This window comes from Protopterus annectens, chromosome 10.part0, assembly GCF_019279795.1.
Source record: "Protopterus annectens isolate FY-2018-M chromosome 10.part0, PAN1.0, whole genome shotgun sequence".
Classification (NCBI taxonomy): Eukaryota; Metazoa; Chordata; order Ceratodontiformes; family Protopteridae; genus Protopterus; species Protopterus annectens.
The window spans coordinates 1,454,773,547-1,454,791,694 of record NC_056744.1 but is presented as its reverse complement, the minus strand read 5'-3'; the positions used below and the strand labels follow the sequence as shown (position 1 = coordinate 1,454,791,694).

Here is an 18,148-nt window from a genome sequence, read left to right as displayed (position 1 = left end):
ACAAGTTACCCAATTTACCAGAAAAAAAGCTCAAAACTGAGCCCTGTTCCAGCAGTCTTCAATCAGACAAGTTCTAGCTGCACATCCCTGCTTACTAGGGTGCATGGGAACCTTCTCCAAAAAAGATGGCCTGGATCAGTGCTCAAGTTATACAAACAAAGCTAGCTTCAGCAGGCCTGAATCTGGTCTGTGCTACAGCAACAAGCCATACCAATTTCAGAAAGAAACAGTTCAGATAAGCAGGCACAACAAGCCTGTGACCAGAAATTCCCAACTCAGAAGGGCCGAATCCAGCCTCTCCTCCCACAAGAGTGCATACCACAAACCTTCTTAATGTAGAATAATTGGCCTGAAGCCCAAGTGCTTAAGCCAGAACTAATACACTTTTAGAATAGTAGACACTGGGCCTTCAATCAGCAATTCCCAGCTTAGAAGGATGTAAGCTACCTGTCCTGCCACAACAGTTCAGACCACATACCTTCTTAATGTAAAACAGCCTGTATGAAGCCCAAGTGCTTAAACCAAAAGACTTAGAATAACAGTTACAATTTAATCAGGCTACTACCAAGCAGTAAGAAATGCAGCAGAATAATTAAAATTGAGTACTTTTAAGAAAAGCAAAATAAAGTAGGAGGAAAGACAAATACAGTAAAACCAATTGAATAAAGTGCAATTTTTTTTTTAAGTGCAAGGAAAGAGGAAGGAAGAACCTAAGTGGGCTGGCCTTCTCAAATCTTCTCTGTATTAAGTAGAGTGAACACTAGACTCAGAATATGATCTCACTGTACTCGGTTAAGTGAGCAAATGAGATGGACCGAGGAGTGTTCTAATACAGACTTACAGGAGGGGCGGACAATTCCAGAGCTACCAACACTAATACCAACACAGGAACAGGGAGGGAGAGTGGGGAACTAACTGCAGAGAGTCACACAGCACACTGTTCAGAAACACACAATTAGGAAACAGAAAAATGAAAATACAGTACTTCTAAAACTAAAATGCACTACTGCAAGTTTCACTTAGCTTCAGCTTCTAATGCAGATGTTTGTAGCCAAGCAAGTCTCTCAGGAGTTGAGCATAAAATGTTCATATTTTGCACAAATGTACATATCTGGTGGATATTCCCTTGGTGATCACCTGAGCTACGTAGAGGGATTTCCTGACAACTGTTACTACATGGTTCTCAGGTATCGAATTACATTTTCATTTTTAAAAATAGTATTGTCAATGCTACATGCTGAGGGTGATGAGTTTCCAAATGTGACAATGTTGCAAATGCAATTTTCAAAATACCAGGCATTTATAAGTGTAAGTTTTTGCTGGAGGGCTTCTGTGTCACAGGGGGATTTGACAATGAATTTCAATTTACAGCCATCCACCACATACTTGTTTAATCACATTTCTTGTTTTTTAATCTGTAGGTCACAGAAGTTAATACTGAACCAAAGCAGTCCCAGCACTAAGCCATGGAGAACACCACTGGTCACCTTCATGTTCTCCAATACAACCCTAGCCTCCCGCACGATGCAAGTTCTGTATTGTATCCAATCTGCTATTTATCTTACCTCATAGGGATCTCTTTGTAACACATTTAGTTTATTAATTGTGCTAATATGGTGGATGGTGTCCAAGTCCTTGGACAAATCGGTAAGCTGGGTGTACAGTGTGACCGCTGTCAACAGCTTACATTTCCTTCTCAAATACCTTAACCAGGTTCTTTACACAGGAACTAACATTTACAAAAAAAATTGCTATGGATCTGGGATGTTGAGATTTTTAATGTTAATGTTAATCAAGTCTGTTATCTGTATGGTCTTACAAATCAGACTCACCAGGCTGATGGTTCATAGTTTCCAGGGTAAGTAGTAGGGCCACCTTTATGGAGTGACATAACTAGTGCTGTATGCTGTATCGCCAAGACTGAGCCTGTAGCCAGGATCAGGTTAAACAGTTTATGTAGACCTTCCACTAGAGCATGTTTGGTATTAGTTAGCAAACAGTTGGCTGAGTTACCTAGTCCCATACAGAAGGTTTATTAGTCTTTGACAGCATTTTCAAGTCATGTACTTTAGTGATGAGGGGGGATTTCTGATGAGCTATGTAGATCACAGATCTATGGACAGTCATCTCGGGAGTGAGAGTTGCACTAAATTTATACTAGGATACTGACAATATTCACTAGGTCAGAGTAGGTTTGTGTCATTTAGCATGAGTGCTCTACATTGCTGAATGTGGTTTCCTAGTTTTATAACAGAATTAAAGATGGATTTGTGATCAGCCTTCGCTTCAGATGCAAATCTGAGTTCATGGGCTACCTTAGTACCTCTAATAGTCTTTTTTAAAATTCTTAGACATATTTTTAATAATTTCCTTGACTTGGGTTTCTTTAGACCTGTACTCTCTAAGGAGTTTATTCTTTCATTGCAGATCTTATTGATGTCAGTGTTTCACCTGGATGATGAAGTATTTATGTAGAGGGAGTTCATCCATGATGTTCAGGAGTTTGACATGAATTTCCAAGGTCATGGAAGGGATCCTATAACAGATAACATGATAACTTGTGGACCTCTGGGAATCCATCTAGAAACAATATGGTCTCTGACAAAAATGGATACTCTAGTATAATTGCCATTGGATCTGAAGACATGGTAGATACTAACCCCAGGTATGGAGGGAGTGCTTTCTAGGCAGTTAAAAAAGGTTTCACTGCTTACACATACATGGATAACTTCCAAATGCAGGAGCACATCAAGGCTGGGTAGCTTGTTGTTTAGACTTCTGGCACTGAGCAGAGCTATCTTAAATCGATGCTGCTGTGATACTGATACATTTGCTACACTGGAATATTCATACTAACTAAACTTTGCCTACAATATGCACTACTGCAGCAGCAAAGGCTTTAGTTAGCATTCAAAAGCCTTTGGGGGTGAAAACAATCCTTTTTAAAGCAAGTAGGACTGTCAAGTGTCTTTTTCCATGCTGACACTTACTGGATCAATCATCTTTTTTTGTATCTGTTCATATATTACATTTTGATACTTGCATATGGACTGAATTTGCACATTCACTGTACCTTCTGTTACTATACTGGCCTCTCTTCTGTGTACCATGTATTCTGACTAGTTTCTTTACAGTTTGTATACTTACCTTTTACTGTCTATGCTTGCTCTGTGAGCTCAGTTTGTGGCTGAAATGGATCAAAAGACCAGCTCACCTGCTTTGTAAATATATAGCAAATAAGCAAATAAATGATGTTTCCCCCAGCCTAAGCTTACACTTAGATATAGCCGTATGTCTCCGATGGTACACTCCATCTTTCACCCTACCTTCCCAAGGGTAATGAGCTCAAGATTAAACTACCAAATGAGTACATAACAAGGAGCTATTTGATGGCTTGAATTCAACTTCCATTTTGTACTTTTAATGCAGTCTGGCCATCTTTATTCTCCCCATCGCCCATTTTCTTCCCCCAAGCTATCCATCCTAACTAAATTTTCTCTATCTGATCCTCATGACTGTCTATCTGACTGTATACTAGTGCAAAATATTGAAACTTTCTACCCTTGCCAGATGACTACAGAAAACATTATTCCTGTTACTCCAACAGAGTATGTATATAATTCACCAAATGTTATAGTGCTTGATCAACTAAGCGCTTTCATCCCGTTTTGTATTACGGCACTTTAGAGTCGTAACAAACAATTGTCTCATTTTAAAACATATACTTAATTTAAGATATAAGCAGACCAAAGAATTCTGTGATTATTTTAACATGTTAACACATGCGTTTTGTATGTATGTAGTGTGTATGAAACTACTGTTTGTGTATACATGTTTAAATTGGGAAACAATTGGATTAGATGTAATTGGACGGGTGGTTTTTTTTTGTTTTAAAAGTAGAAACTTGTATTATTTATAAGTTAAATACTTATTCCATTGGTCAAGAGTTATAAGCATTATTTGGTTGGACTTTAAGTGACCATTTAATATAGTGTCTGAAAATATTTCTAAGCTAGATATTAGACAAATTTTTACAAGTAACAATAGGAAACCCCACTGAAGTTTTAGTACAGATGAAAGGAAGTTACTTGAGAAGATTTGTGGCAATAGAGATATTAGATTAATGAAATCCAATAAGGGAGGGGGACTGGTAATAATGAATACACTAGATTATATTTTTAAGATAGAGGAGATTTTGTTATCAGATCAATACAAGGAAATTTTGAGGAATGAATTAAATATTGCTTATTCAAAAGTGAATAGTTTATTATATGACCAAGTATTTGAAGATTGACTACCCCCATATTCCTAGCATAGTTAGGATTGCCAAAATCTGCAAGGGTATAGTAGACCCTCATATGCCAACAATTGTGGATGCTAAGGGCTCCTTAGGGGATGGCCAAATATATTGATAAATTAAAGAAAAGTTTGAGCTAGGAGAGGGAATATTTATAAGGATTTGTGGGACTTCCTGAAGTGTTGTGGATGATTTGTTTTATAATGACCTTATATTCGTCACAGTTGATGTTAAAGATTTATTTTCTTCCATATGCCATGTACAAGGTGTAGAATGGTTCCATGAATATTTGGCCAAGCGTTTAGACACTAACATGGTTATGGTCTTGAGGAGCTTCATGTCGACTATTTTGGACAACAATTTTATTTTTTAAGGGTAGTATTTACAAGCAAAGGATGGGGGTGGCTATGAGGGCAGCATGTGCCCCAGTTTTCGCAAATATTGTGATGGCTCATTGGGAACACACTTATGTGTTCCATACAGGTTATGACAGTGGATGGGTTTTATATGGTTGGTTTTTGGATGACATTGTTATTTTTTGGAATGGCTCAATGTAGATTGCAGGAATTTATCCAGTTTATCTAAATACAACAGATTTTTTGAGATTCACAATGAAAAGATCATATACAATCTTGTGTTATTTGGATGCAGAAATTCAGAAAGAATTTACAATAGGAAATTTGTTTCCAATAGTTATAGAAAACTGACCTACTCTAATTCACTACTACATTTCATCAGTTGCCATCCACTATACCAGAAAAAAAACATTGGTCAAAGGACAGTTAGTTAGGCTGACATGGATGGTATAATACTCTTGGAGACAGTTTAGTAAAAGAGTAACAAATTGAGATCTGTGTTAATTAATAGAGATTACCCTGATGTATGTTTACATACCTATATTTACAAAAGTATACAATAAAAGAAAATAGGATCTAAAAATGATGAAGGGACTGAGATGAGTGTCCCAGACAAAATTAAAGAAAAGAAGTGCTTCATCTGAGGGGTGTGATTATCTAAAACAGAGATGCAGACATGATCAGTGAAATTATAAGAAGGAATTGGAAAATATTTGAGGTCAGTAGTGTTATCTTAAAGGTGGGAGAAGCTCCCTTTATTATATTTAAAAGGGATTGTTGTCAAAATAATTTTATTGAAAGGATGGGAAAAACCTCTGTGAAGGGATGCAAGAAGCATGGAACATTTAAATTTGGGAGATGCAAATAATACCCTTACATTAAGGGGGGGGTACATTTCAATTTATGGGTTTGAGAAGGCAGTGAGCCCCAGACATTGTAAATGTATGACACTGTGACTGGTATATGTAGCTTAATGTACGAATTGCCCCAGTTTTTATATAGGTAAGACAGAGAGGGTAGCAATCTCCATGACATCAAGACAGAATGCCTTATGGAGGTATATAAATGAATGGGAAGGACATTCATTTGAATTTTCTACAATAGATGTTATGGAACGGAATACCCTGGAAGATTAAACTAGAGGTCAGGGAACTGCTGCTAAGAACACATACCACTGGACCTTGGGGCATAAATGATTCAGTGTCCATGGCATGTGTATTGAAAATGAAGTCCCTGGAGTTTTAGATGTTTAACATTCACCATTAAGGTACTTTTCTGTTGATTTGTGGGTCTGACTACACCAGATCTTATCCTTTATTATAGTTATTTTGGAATTGTGGTAAATTAGAGCTATTGTATATACATATACTTAAAATATTTAGGATATAAGTAAATCAAAATTGTTCTGTGAGTATTTTAGCATGTTAATGAATATGTTTACTCCTGAAACAAATACTTTATGTGAAGATGTAGTTACACTATGAAAATGGAGGCAAGACTCTCACATAAAGACAAATTGAATGCCAAACAGGTTGCCAGCACACACACACACACACACACACACACACACACACACACACACACACACACACACACACACACACTAAATAAGGAGATGACACATAAACCCACACACGTGGAGGTACTCACTAGTTACTTACCAAAAGATCAGAGGCCTTCCAAACAGAAACCACTTACACACATAACAATGCAAAAAACAACCACAACACATAACATACACACCAGTATCTCAGCAAATAAGCCCATAAGGCTTAACACCACAAAAACCGAATGTACTGGTCATAGGTGACTCCATTCTGAGACACATGGATGTTCCCTCAGTAGGCTGGATAAGGAGCAGGTTACAGTTAGATGCCTGTCAAGTGCCAGGATCCATCAAGTCAATCAAGCACTCAAGTCACTCAACTACAAGTACTGGTATGACTCTGTCATAGCCTATGTAGAAAAGAAAGACTTGAGATGTAACTCACTGGACTATATGAAGAGAGACATGACTAAACCTAGCCTTAAGCAGCATTCTACATTCTCCAAGAATGATGACACAATACAAACAAAAAAACTATTGACTTTAACAATTGGCTTAGGTTCTGCTGTCAGTCCAGTGGATCCAATATCTTGTCAGCCTGGGAAGACATGGTCAACAGGCCAAGTTGCTTTGCCATAGATGCTCTGCACTGGACTCCTCTAGGCTTTCAGATACTGGCAAAGGCATTAGCCACCCCTATTGTGCCTTTTTTAGGCACTGTCAAAATAACCAACCTCCCAACATAACAAAATCATCTCTAGATAAACTCAAGCTCCTTAATGCTAGGAGACTAAACAAGAAACTGCACTCCCTGGAAGCAGTCCTCACTTTGGAAGATGCTGATGTCTTTGCAGTCATCAAGACTTAGTTTGATGGTGTGGAAACCACTGCAGCCATGCAGGGCTACAATGCCTTTCATATGTACAGACCACAAACTGAGCATGAAAGAACCAAAACAGGAAGTGTAGCCACCTTCATTAATGACAAGTACACCTCAAGACTGGTCAAACATGATGCTCTTGAGCTACTTCATTTCCAATTAATTAAAAGCAAGGCCTCCTATCACATCACAGATAACTATAGGTCCTCCACTGTGAAGCAGGAAAGGAAGACCACATACCTGGACTTATTGGAATCACTTGCCATACAGCAACACATTGATTCATGGGTGATTTTAATAATCCTACCACTGGCTGGGAAACACCCATGACCACAAACAGGCTGGCTCAGATGATCTTGGACTTTGTCAATGCAAATGCTCTGGAACAGCTAGTCAGCACACACACAAGAGGCACAAATATCCTGGACATACAGTGGATATAAAAAGTGTACACACCCCTGTTAAAATGCCAGGTTTTTGTGACATAAAAAATTAGACCACAATAAATCATTTCAAAACTTTTCCCACCTTTAATCTATAACCTGTACAATTCACTTGAAAAACAAAAAACAAAAAATCTGTTAGGGGAAAAAATATAAAAAATAAAAAATGTACAATAAGCTGGTTGCATAAGTATGCACACCCTTAAACTAATGCTTTGTTGAAGCACCTTTTTATTTAATTACAGCATTCAGCCTTCTTAGGTACACAGCTGCCATCAATTAAAGAGACTCTGGTTAACCCCAAATAAAGTTCAGCTGTCCTAGTAGGATTTTCCTGACATTTACTCAGTTGCCTGCTACAGCAAAATTTATGGTTTGCAGAGAGCTTATAAAGCATCAAAGGGATCTCATTGTTGAAAGGTATCTGTCAGGAGAAGGGTACAAAAAAATTTCCACAGCATTGGATATACCATGGAACGCAGTGAAGACAGTCATCAAAAAGTGGAGAAAATATGGTACAACAATGATTTTGCAAAGAACTGGATGTCCCTCCAAAACTGATAAAAAGACAAGACAAAAATTGGTCAGGGAGGCTGCCAAGAGACCTACAGCAACACTGAAGGAGCTGCAGGAATTTCTGGCAAGTACTGGTTCTGTACTACATGTGACAACAGTCTCTCTTAATATGTCTGGACTATGGGGTAGGGTTGCAAGACGGAAGCTTTTTCTTACACAGAAAAACATCCAGGCCAGGCTACAATTTGCAAAACAATACATTGAGACTCCCAAATGCATGTAGGAAAATGTGCTATGGTTTGATGAGACCAAGGTTGAACTTTTTGGTCACAATTCCAAAAGGTATGTTTGACGCAAAAGCAAACACTTCTCATCGCTAAAAGAACATCATCCCCATGGTGAAACATGGTGGTGGCAGTATCATGTTTTGGGGTTGCTTTTCTTCAGCTGGAACTGGGGCTTTAGTTAAGGTGGAGGGAATTATGAACAGTTCCAAATACCAGTCACTTTTGGCCCAAAACCTTCAGGTGTCTGCTAGAAATCTGAAGAAGAAGAGGAATTTCACCTTTCAGTACAACAATGACCCCAAGCATACATCCAAATCAATAAAAGAATGGCTTCACCAAAAGAAAATTAAAGTACTGGAATAGCCCAACCAGATCCCAGTCCTAAATCCAATAGAAAATCTGTGGGGTGATCTGAAGAGGGCTTTGCACAACAGATGCTCTCACAATCTGACAAATTTGGAGCACTTTTGCAAGGAAGAGTGGGCAAATATTGCCAAGTCAAGATGTGCCATGTTGATAGACTCCTACCCAAGAACACTGACTTCTGTAATTAAATCAAAAGGTGCTTCAACAAAGTATTAGTTTAAGGGTGTGTACCCTTATGTACTCAGCTCATTATACATTTTTTTATTTTTTATATTTTTCCCCTAACAGATTTGTTTTTCAATTGAATTGTGCAGGTTATAGGCCACATTAAAAGGTGGGAAAAGTTTTGAAATGATTTATTGTGGTTTCATTTTTTTATATCACAAAAACCTGGCATTTTAACATTGGTGTGTTCACTTTTTATATCCATTGTAGTACTCGCCAATATGGGAGATTCAGTCTGTTCAAAGAAAAGTAAATGCAAGTGCAATAAAGAAATGGGCTAACACAATCATGTACTAGTTACTAGGTTCCACTGTAATGGTTGCTCCATTTCAAAATGTGTAGGTTTAGTTTGTTTTCATACTATTTTAGGACAAAAAAGTGATGCAAATATAAATTACCCCCTTTCTTTTGTGAAGCCATAAAACACTCACTTGCTGATTCCTAGTCAGTTAGAGAACAGTAACATTTTACAGAGCTGTGAGTTATGCAGGCCTACAATTCATTATTTATAATAAAGTTAACACAGTATAGTTAAGTATTATTAATGGATATATTCTAGTAAATGCTGTTTAATGTTTTACTTATTAACTGTCGCACCTTGGCTATGTCTTGCACATGCAATCTTTGTCAAATGTCTTTATGGCAGTATTTTTTTTCTTTGTATTGCTAAGTGCATTTATTACTTGTTATTATCATTGCCATTGCAGCTCGGGTCATGGCTGAAAAGGCTCCTTGGGCCAGTTCACTTCCTGGTTAACAAAGTATAAATGAATACAAAATAGAAACAAAATAGGTGAGGTGAACATTTCAGAAATAATTATGGAACTAGTAAAGCACTTTTTAATTCTGCATCATTCATGAGAAAAAAAAAAACAAAAAACGTCCCACTGAAGGCATTGGGAAGGAGCAGACAGACTTACTTTGGAATCCTTTCCAGTAATAGCGGTCACCTGTACATGATACAGCAAGGATTATTTATTCAAGTGAGAGTTTTTACACCTCTGTGAATTCCTTTAGAACTACAAAAGAATCCCTTTACAAAAGCCTGCTATTTACCTACTTTCTTTTGCTGGAAGTGGCTAACAGCTATTTATTGCATATAACCTCTGACAGACAGATAAATGAAGCTCAGTCAAGGAAACATAGAAGCAGCTCTGTTACAGAAACTGTGTTAGATGCAGTGCTTCAAACTCATGCCATTCTATACTAATAGCATAATAAAACAACATTATTTCCTTATGTCTAGCATGACTCATATAAAGAGGACTTGAAACGTCATCTGAGAAGAAGGAATGAAAGTAAGAAAACAAGATTACATTACCAAGGCAGGCCCCATTGGTTGCCATTGTATGGAAAACACATATTGAGAAAAGAAAGATACAATGAAAAGAAAAGTTTTTGAGTTTTAATGTGGAGTTTTCCTTTAACAATAAATGTGGAATGATATCTCTATTTTAGGTTACAAAATAGTAGAATATCAATGTGGATGGCAATAAGAAAAGCAAAAGGAGACTTTAGAATTAAAAATGAAGGATATCACCAGTAGAGATATGTACAGTATTCAACTGTATGTGTAACTGTCGAGACTCATTCCTTAAATATCTTCTGTTATTCTAGTCCCATTTGTCAGTGATACAGATATACTACATGACATTGATTCCCATTTACTGAAGTCTCACATGCTCACTGCCACCTGCTCATTTCATAAACTACTACTGATCACAGCAGAGTTTACGCAATACTAAGGATTTTTGCAGAAGTTTGTACCCTCTATGTCCCCCAGCCCCTTGTATCAACACACTGAGGTCACACCATCTTGGAGACAGTATAGTTAAACATTGCAGGTATGGATTACAGTGTATTTGGACTCAAACACATGCTTGGCTGCAAAAAAACAGTATATGAATAGTTGGCTTGACACCACATGCAACAAATTACAGACACACTTGTGTCTGTCTAAATGAGGACCACTAAAACTGTGCATGGTGAGTATCAGTAACTATATTATGAGGAACTATAGGACTTTAACAAAATACAGAAGGAAGAATACCATATTATAAGGAATAGAAACAAGTTGTAAAACACTGATAACAGAAGAAACAGTGACATCATAAAATGATTCAAATGAGATGCAGCATTTTTCAAAGGAAAAAAAAAAACAACACTATAAAAGAGACACCATTTAAAAATGGAACATGGTTCAGAGGTGACATGAGGAAGTATTTTTTCATGATTAGGAGGGCAAATGCAAAAATCTTTCACAAACAGTTGCAGATTCATAATTTCCACATGTGATGAAAATGGCATGGGCAACTGGATATGCGCCTATGCTGAAGATAAGGATGAGAGAGTTATATAAAAAGTGGGTTTACAATGGTAGTCAGTATAAAAGGTAGACTAGACAAGTCATTAGTTATTGTCACAGTCTGTATTTTTATACCCCTTTATTGCCTGAAAGCAGGGCTTCAGTCAAGATATTATAAGCAATTAAAAAATGCTTTAGCATTTGTTTTGCAAAGACAGGGAACTGTGAACAAAAGGGTGGAAGAGATGACTGCAAATCCTGACTACAGAAAGGCTATGCCAACACTGCATGTTGCCTTACATATCACTACCACACTCTGGGCATAAGCCCCTAATATGGTCACAGTAACTATACAGGATACTTACTATTGAACCTGTTTTTTTTTTTTTTTTTTTTTTCATAGCAACATATTTCTCTCCCTTCTTAACAATGTAATACTGAATGTTCATGTAATCCTCTCTAAGCACCTTGTTGCAACCTTTTTCCTACCTGAAGGAGACCCATGCTCCTCACAGCATTCCCAAGACAAGGCATTGGTATCCACGCCAGGTGGGAAGTGCTGGGGGCTTACTTTGTTAACTGTACTCTTGCTAAGGTCCTGAGTGCATTGTGCCCAAGCATGCTGCTAACACATGAACATTCCCATAGGTGCTTAGCCTAAGGCATGGCCAAGGGCCATTTATTTATTTATTTTATTTTATTTTACATTTGTTAACCGGGCTGGTCTAGCTGGATACATATCCGTTTTCAGTAGAGGCCCGAGGAGAAAAGCTCCAATACAAAATGGAAGTACATGTTTAAATTACAAAATTCAAAGTATAGTTACTACAAAGAGAATATAGATTACATATGCAGGAATGAAAAATTACATAGATGTTATATAAGACAAGGACAGACAGGAGGTTATACACAAAACATTGATTTTGTTATATTACTGGAAAATAGACTGAAATCGGAGAATCTTCCTAAATTGTTATAAGGAAAGAGAGATTTTAGAGATCTGCAATTAGGGAAATGGGCTAGGGATATGGGACTAGAAGGTATGAGATATGTAGTTAGTCAGGTTCACGACATGGGCATATCCATTGTCTGGAGAGATATTCTTTAAGGTAAAATTTGAACTGATTGAGCGAAGTAGTAAGTCTAAGGTTGTTTGGCAGGGAGTTCCACTGCTTGCCAATGGAATTAGCGAGGGCATCCCCACCTAAGTTTTTTGCTTTAATAGTTAGGATCTGGATGCTGTTTGATGATCGGAGACTGTTGAGGTTAGTATATGGAGTCAGAATTCTGCACAGTGAGGGAGTTCTATCAGGATGGTTGATTATTTTATAAGCTTCGGCGAGTTGGCTAAGTTTGAGGAGATTTGGCAGTTCCAACCATCCAAGTTTCCTCAGGTTAAGGCAATGATGGGTTCGATAAGGGGAACCTGTAATAAATCTGGCAATGTGGTTGTAGGCAAGAGAGAGCATGTTAAGTTCACGTTTATTGAGAAAAGAGAGGATCGGGGAAGCATAGAGGAGGGAAGAGAGGAGATGGGTACGGGCAATAGTTAATTTGGTAGTGGGAGTTAGGAAGTTTTTAATTCTGTACATAGATCCTAGTTTTTTGTTAACAGACTTTACTGTTTGGGTAATGTGTATGTCGAATTTGAGCTTATGATCAATAGTAACACCTAGCAGTTTGGTACTGGTGACAGGGGTTATGAGGGTCCCATTATTGGATTTAATATGGAAGGTTATGTTGTTAGTGTTTGGGAGTTCTTTATCTAGAGGTGAGAAGACATTGGGGAAGAAAAGTAATAGTTTCGTTTTAGCTGGGTTAAGTAGGAGTTTTAAGTCAGTGAACCATTTTTCAACTAGTGAAAAACAATGTTGTGTGATCGTTTGGAGATTCGAGAGGGAGACGTCGGAGCAGATTAAGGTGGAGTCGTCTGCATATTGGATGCAGGTGGATTAAGGGACGACTGATTGAAGGTCATTTATGAAGATGGAAAACAGAAGTGGGCCCAGTATCGAGCCCTGAGGAACACCTATGGTATTAGGGAGCAGTCCTGATATTCTGTTTTGCCACAGGACAGCTTGTTGCCTACCAGTGAGGTAGGCATTGAACCAGTTTAGTGCTGGAGTGTCCAGACGTAGGGTTTTAAGGATGTTAAGAAGGAATTGATGATTGACCATATCAAATGCTTTTGATAGGTCCAGAAAGAGGGCAGAGGATATGAGTTTGTTATTACGATTGTTGTTGATTGAGTCAACAAAGGAAAGGAGGGCAGTAGTTGTACTATGGTGTGGGCGAAAACCGTGCTGGGCATTGGACAAGAGATGATTAGAGGTCAGATAGTGAAGAAGTTGTTTGTGGATGCATCTTTCCATGATTTTCGCTATCGGGGACAGGATGGCTATTGGTCTATAATTTGACGTTTCCAGGGAGGTACCTCCTTTGTGAAGCGTAATGATATAAGAAGTCTTCCAAATGGAGGGAATGTTCATCTCAGTTATAGTTCTATTGATAAGGATTGATATGGGGTAGGCTATTTCATCAGACGCAATTTGTAAGAATTCCGCAGGAAGGTGGTCAGCCGCTAGGGTGGTTGGTTTGAGTTTTTTTTAGCAGGGAGCGTACATAGGAGGAAGAGACTGGCTTTAAATTGAAGGGGGTAGGGGTGTCAAGATGCAGTTTCGCAGCAGGTGGGGAAGTGGAGGTAAGTTGACTGGCTAGGGTTTGGATAGTCTCAGTGAAGAAGGAGTTAAAGGTGTTGGCTACTTCATTTTGGCCTTTCTCTAACAATTTCTCGGGGGTTGGGGTGGAAGTTTTGCCTGGGTGCAGAAGGTTGTTAAAACTTGCCCAGAATTTCTTTGGGTTGTTCTGGTGTTTTTGCTGGAGGTTGCAGAAGTATTGTTTTTTGTCTTGGGTAATGGCAGTTTTAGTGGCGTTTCTTAGTTGTTGAAATTTATAACGGTCTTGGGGGGTTTTTGTGGCTCTCCATTTATCCCAGGCTTGGTCACGGAGTTTTGATTTTGGATTTAGTATAACTAGTTAGCCAAGGTGCTATGCGAGTTTTGGTTCTAATTTGTCTATGTGGGGCATGTGAGTCAAGTATCTTAAGGAATGTGTCATTGAAGTGGGACACACTGTCTTCTAGTGAAAGAGTTTTTAATATGGTCCAGTTGCAGGATTTCAGGTCGGCAAGAAATAGTTGAGGGACGAATTTTTTTTTGTTTCTGATTAGTCTATATAGGGGGGGGTTAGAAGTAGGGCATTTATGTTTAATGATATAAGTTATTAGGTGATCGCTGAGGTCACAGGGAAGGGTACCAGTGGTGTAGTTATTAGAGTCCCTATTAGTAAGGATCCAGTCAATAATACTTTCTTTTTGAAGTGAGTTGCCTATTCTGGTTGGGGATAGGATATTTTGGGAAAAACCATGTAGGTTAATAGGTTGTGGAGTTATATGGGTAGAAAAGAGAGACCAGTCAATGTTGACGTCTCCCAGTACTATGGTTTCTTGTGGGTAGTTGATGGCTAGCCAGCTCAGGGTATGCTCCAGGTTTTCTGTGTTCTTCCCTGGTGGGATATAGGTTACAATAAGGTTGATGCGTTTTTGAGTGTTTAGGCAGATCTGTAGGGCTATAATTTCTAGATTTGAGATCGTAGGAGGTTGTACTTGGTTCTTAAGGATGTTAAGGGTATTTTTAAACATAACAGCTATTCCTCCACCTTTTTTCTTTGCACGATCAGCCCTGAGTATATTGTACCCGGGTGGGAGGATCTCTTCATTCTTAGTAGTGGGTTTTAGCCATGTTTCAGTTAGACACATGATGTCAGGGGACTGTGTAGCTATGATGGCGTGAAGGTTGTGAATTTTATTGTTAATGCTTCTTAGGTTCAGGTGTAGTATTAGAAGGGAGTCAGTAGATTTTCTGGTTATATTATGGGGGTTAGAAATTGGCATAGTGGTGGGACCTGGGTTTGGGTGAATATCTCCGTCGATGTTAGTACAATTTTTCAAGTAAACTAAAAATCTTTGTAATTTAAATAGGATTTTGAGATTAGATTTGTTATGTGGAATTTTAGGGTGTTGAAGTGTGGGGTGGACTATTTTGGGGATACATTTTTGTCCTGGTAGATTGAAGGTGGAATATAACTGACATGGAGATTGTATTGGGAGTTGGTGTGGCACTTAGGGAAAGCGATACCCATAAGGGTTTGGTTTTCATATATTGTTAGGATATAGGTGGTGATGAGAAGTATAACTATAATGGGGGTAATAGTATAGGTGAAATTGGCCATACTGAAGAAAAGAAAAGGGTATTTAGTGAGGGAAGAGACTTTGTGTGGGATTTGTTAAAGGGTGTGGGCCTTGGGGTGGGAGGAGTAATGGGGTGTGACAAGGGAGCCTTGGGTTTGTTAAGTGGGAAAGTGGGAGGGACTATTTGTTGCTATAAAAGTAGGGATACTGGGGGCGGGTGGGATAAGGGGGCAGGGAGGGGAGGGGAGCGGAGCGGAGCCTGAGCGAAGCGAGGGCGAAGCGGAGCGGGGCCTACACCGCCAGGAGATTTTGCAGGGTCTTTAGAGGTAACAATAGCCACTAGTATAACTCAACACAGAGGAGTTTCTAGTGCTGGTATTTATAATACAATTTTCCAGGCTTTGTAGTATTGAAGTATTTAAATCTAATCTAAAGCATGGCAGCCATTCTTACCTGGCCTCCATGACAGGGGAGTGCTGAAATGTTAGTTCCTACTCCTTTCCTCTGGTGCAATAGAATCATTCCTCAGCTCCTGCATTCGACCTGCCCAGTGGTTTGATTTATACCAGAGAAGCTAGTCAAATATGACAACACAGATAGGAATAAAACACCTATGCCAGCAGGCCATCTCTTGTAACTTTTGGCACATTGGAATGCTCAGCACTTCAGCCTGCTAGAATTGTAGTGGCAACCTTACCTTCCAAACATGGTTGGCATTCATGTAATTATTCCAGTATATCTATCACTGACATTATGGGTACAGTCTGTTAGTTCCACCACTGAAATGATTATGACAGGATGTAAATATGTCTGGCCTCATAATGGAGTAGTATTATAAGAAAGGATTATGGTAAAACTGAGAAAGTGTATAACATAAACCCTACAGTATAAGCTGTGGAATTACTTACAAATATTTTTCTTAGTATTCAGTTTGTATTATGCATGCATTTTCATCATTTCTCAGTATTCTGCTTTTGTTACACACATTCAGATTAGCAGAAGAAAAAGGCCAGTATGAATATATGAACAGTTTCATTAACAAAAGAAATGAACATATATAGTAGGTACTGATGCCTCTCACTGTTAGAAAACACAGAAAATCCTCTTGCTGCAATGCAAACTGAACAGCAGATAAATCTTCCTGAAGTGTACTGCTTCGGGTTTTCATCTCCCTCAGGTTTTCCTCCATCTTTCCACGAATTCTTTCTGTGTCATCCTTAAGGTGCTGGATCAGCTGTTGTTCCTTGTCTTCCAGAAACAGATGCAGTTTGACAAACTCTGATTTAATGTGCTGTTTCAGATTTTGGGATGTGTCCTGCAAACGATAATTCTGATTAAGAATCTGTGGGCTAGACTACAATTTTCTTAAAAAGCATGAGCGATACTTACACGTATGTCAGAAATCTTCTTTTCTTGTTTGTGCTGGTTTTCTATAAGATGATTCATCTCTGATTGTAAGGAAGACATGGCTGTTCCTATCTTATCCTAGGGATAAACAGACAGTATCACACTGGTATCTTGTACGAAAGACTGTATTCATGTACTGTAACCTTACTATTCTGTACTTTTATAGTAATACAACACAAAACAAAACATTATCATAAATTAATGTGGAACCTCCTGGCTGACTGGCATAGTTTTCAAATGATACACTGCCATACCTGAAACTAACTTTCTACATCTAAAAGCAAATGAAGTGACATTTTGCTTGGTGTGGCAAGGGAAATAAGTGTGTGTGTGTGTGTGTGTGTGTGTGTGTGTGTGTGTTTCTTTTCCTGCATTCATTCCATGCAGCCATGACTTCAGGTTAAGACCATCACAGTAGGAAACAAAATCTATGGTATGAAAGGAACCATGCAATACCCAATTAACTCTGTTTCATCACTGGTACCACTTTAAGCTGTTAAGCCTGCTTTTCAAGGAAGAGAGCACTTCGTCTTCTTTTCACCATAAAACTGATGGTAAGATGGCTGTGGGCAAAGAATGCTCCAAAAAATGGCTCCAAATTGATGGCCAGTTGATCAATGCTCAGATCATCATCACTGGAAAGTTGCCAGTGTCTTGTAATGGCAGTCAAGACTCTGAAAAGAGTGAGAAGGTGATTCCTACATTATAATACTTTTTCTTTTCCTTTCCAAGTTTGTACAAAGTCAAAGCTACTACGCATCTCAAGGATGTGAGGGCTTGCTCCCACATTATGAGTCGGGGGACTTGCAACCCTGAAAAAAAATGTTTCTGTGTGCAACATTGGGAGTGTCACTGATTAGTGACCTCCAAGGTTCTGGGTGTTAAGTCTAACAATCAAGTGTCGATTAGACATGATATGCTTATTCATTAGTAACCCTGTTGGGGACAGCTAGCTAGCACAATATGACCTTATGACCTGCTGTCATCAATCTATCATAGGAATTCTGTGAGCTTTACACTCCTAGACTTAGTATTTTGACTCCATTTTACATCACAGAAGCAGAAAATTACTTTTTACCATCTGTACACAAGTCACCTACAGTTTTCTGCATAAACTGCAATTTTTCAAATGTTTATCTTTTTTCCATAAAATGGATAAAAAAATGCCACTGGCAATAATCTGTTGCTGTATTTACAGTAAGCTGAGGATAATTTGCTGCACTATGGAGTTTGCATTATTGGCTGAAACCGTATATGCTTTTCCATTGGTC

General features: G+C 38.5%; 1 protein-coding gene across 1 annotated transcript in view; it reads right to left on the bottom strand.

Moving 5' to 3' along the window:
- The window catches only part of LOC122813648 (zinc-binding protein A33-like), a 138,598-nt gene that overhangs the window by 41,715 nt on the left and 78,735 nt on the right, over positions 1-18,148 (bottom strand). Inside the window, exons 2-3 of the mRNA XM_044086084.1 lie at positions 16,860-16,955; positions 16,552-16,785 (exon numbers count right to left, since the gene is read on the bottom strand). Coding sequence (XP_043942019.1) covers positions 16,552-16,785; positions 16,860-16,955 — 330 coding nt within the window. The remainder of the gene's footprint in view (positions 1-16,551; positions 16,786-16,859; positions 16,956-18,148) is intronic.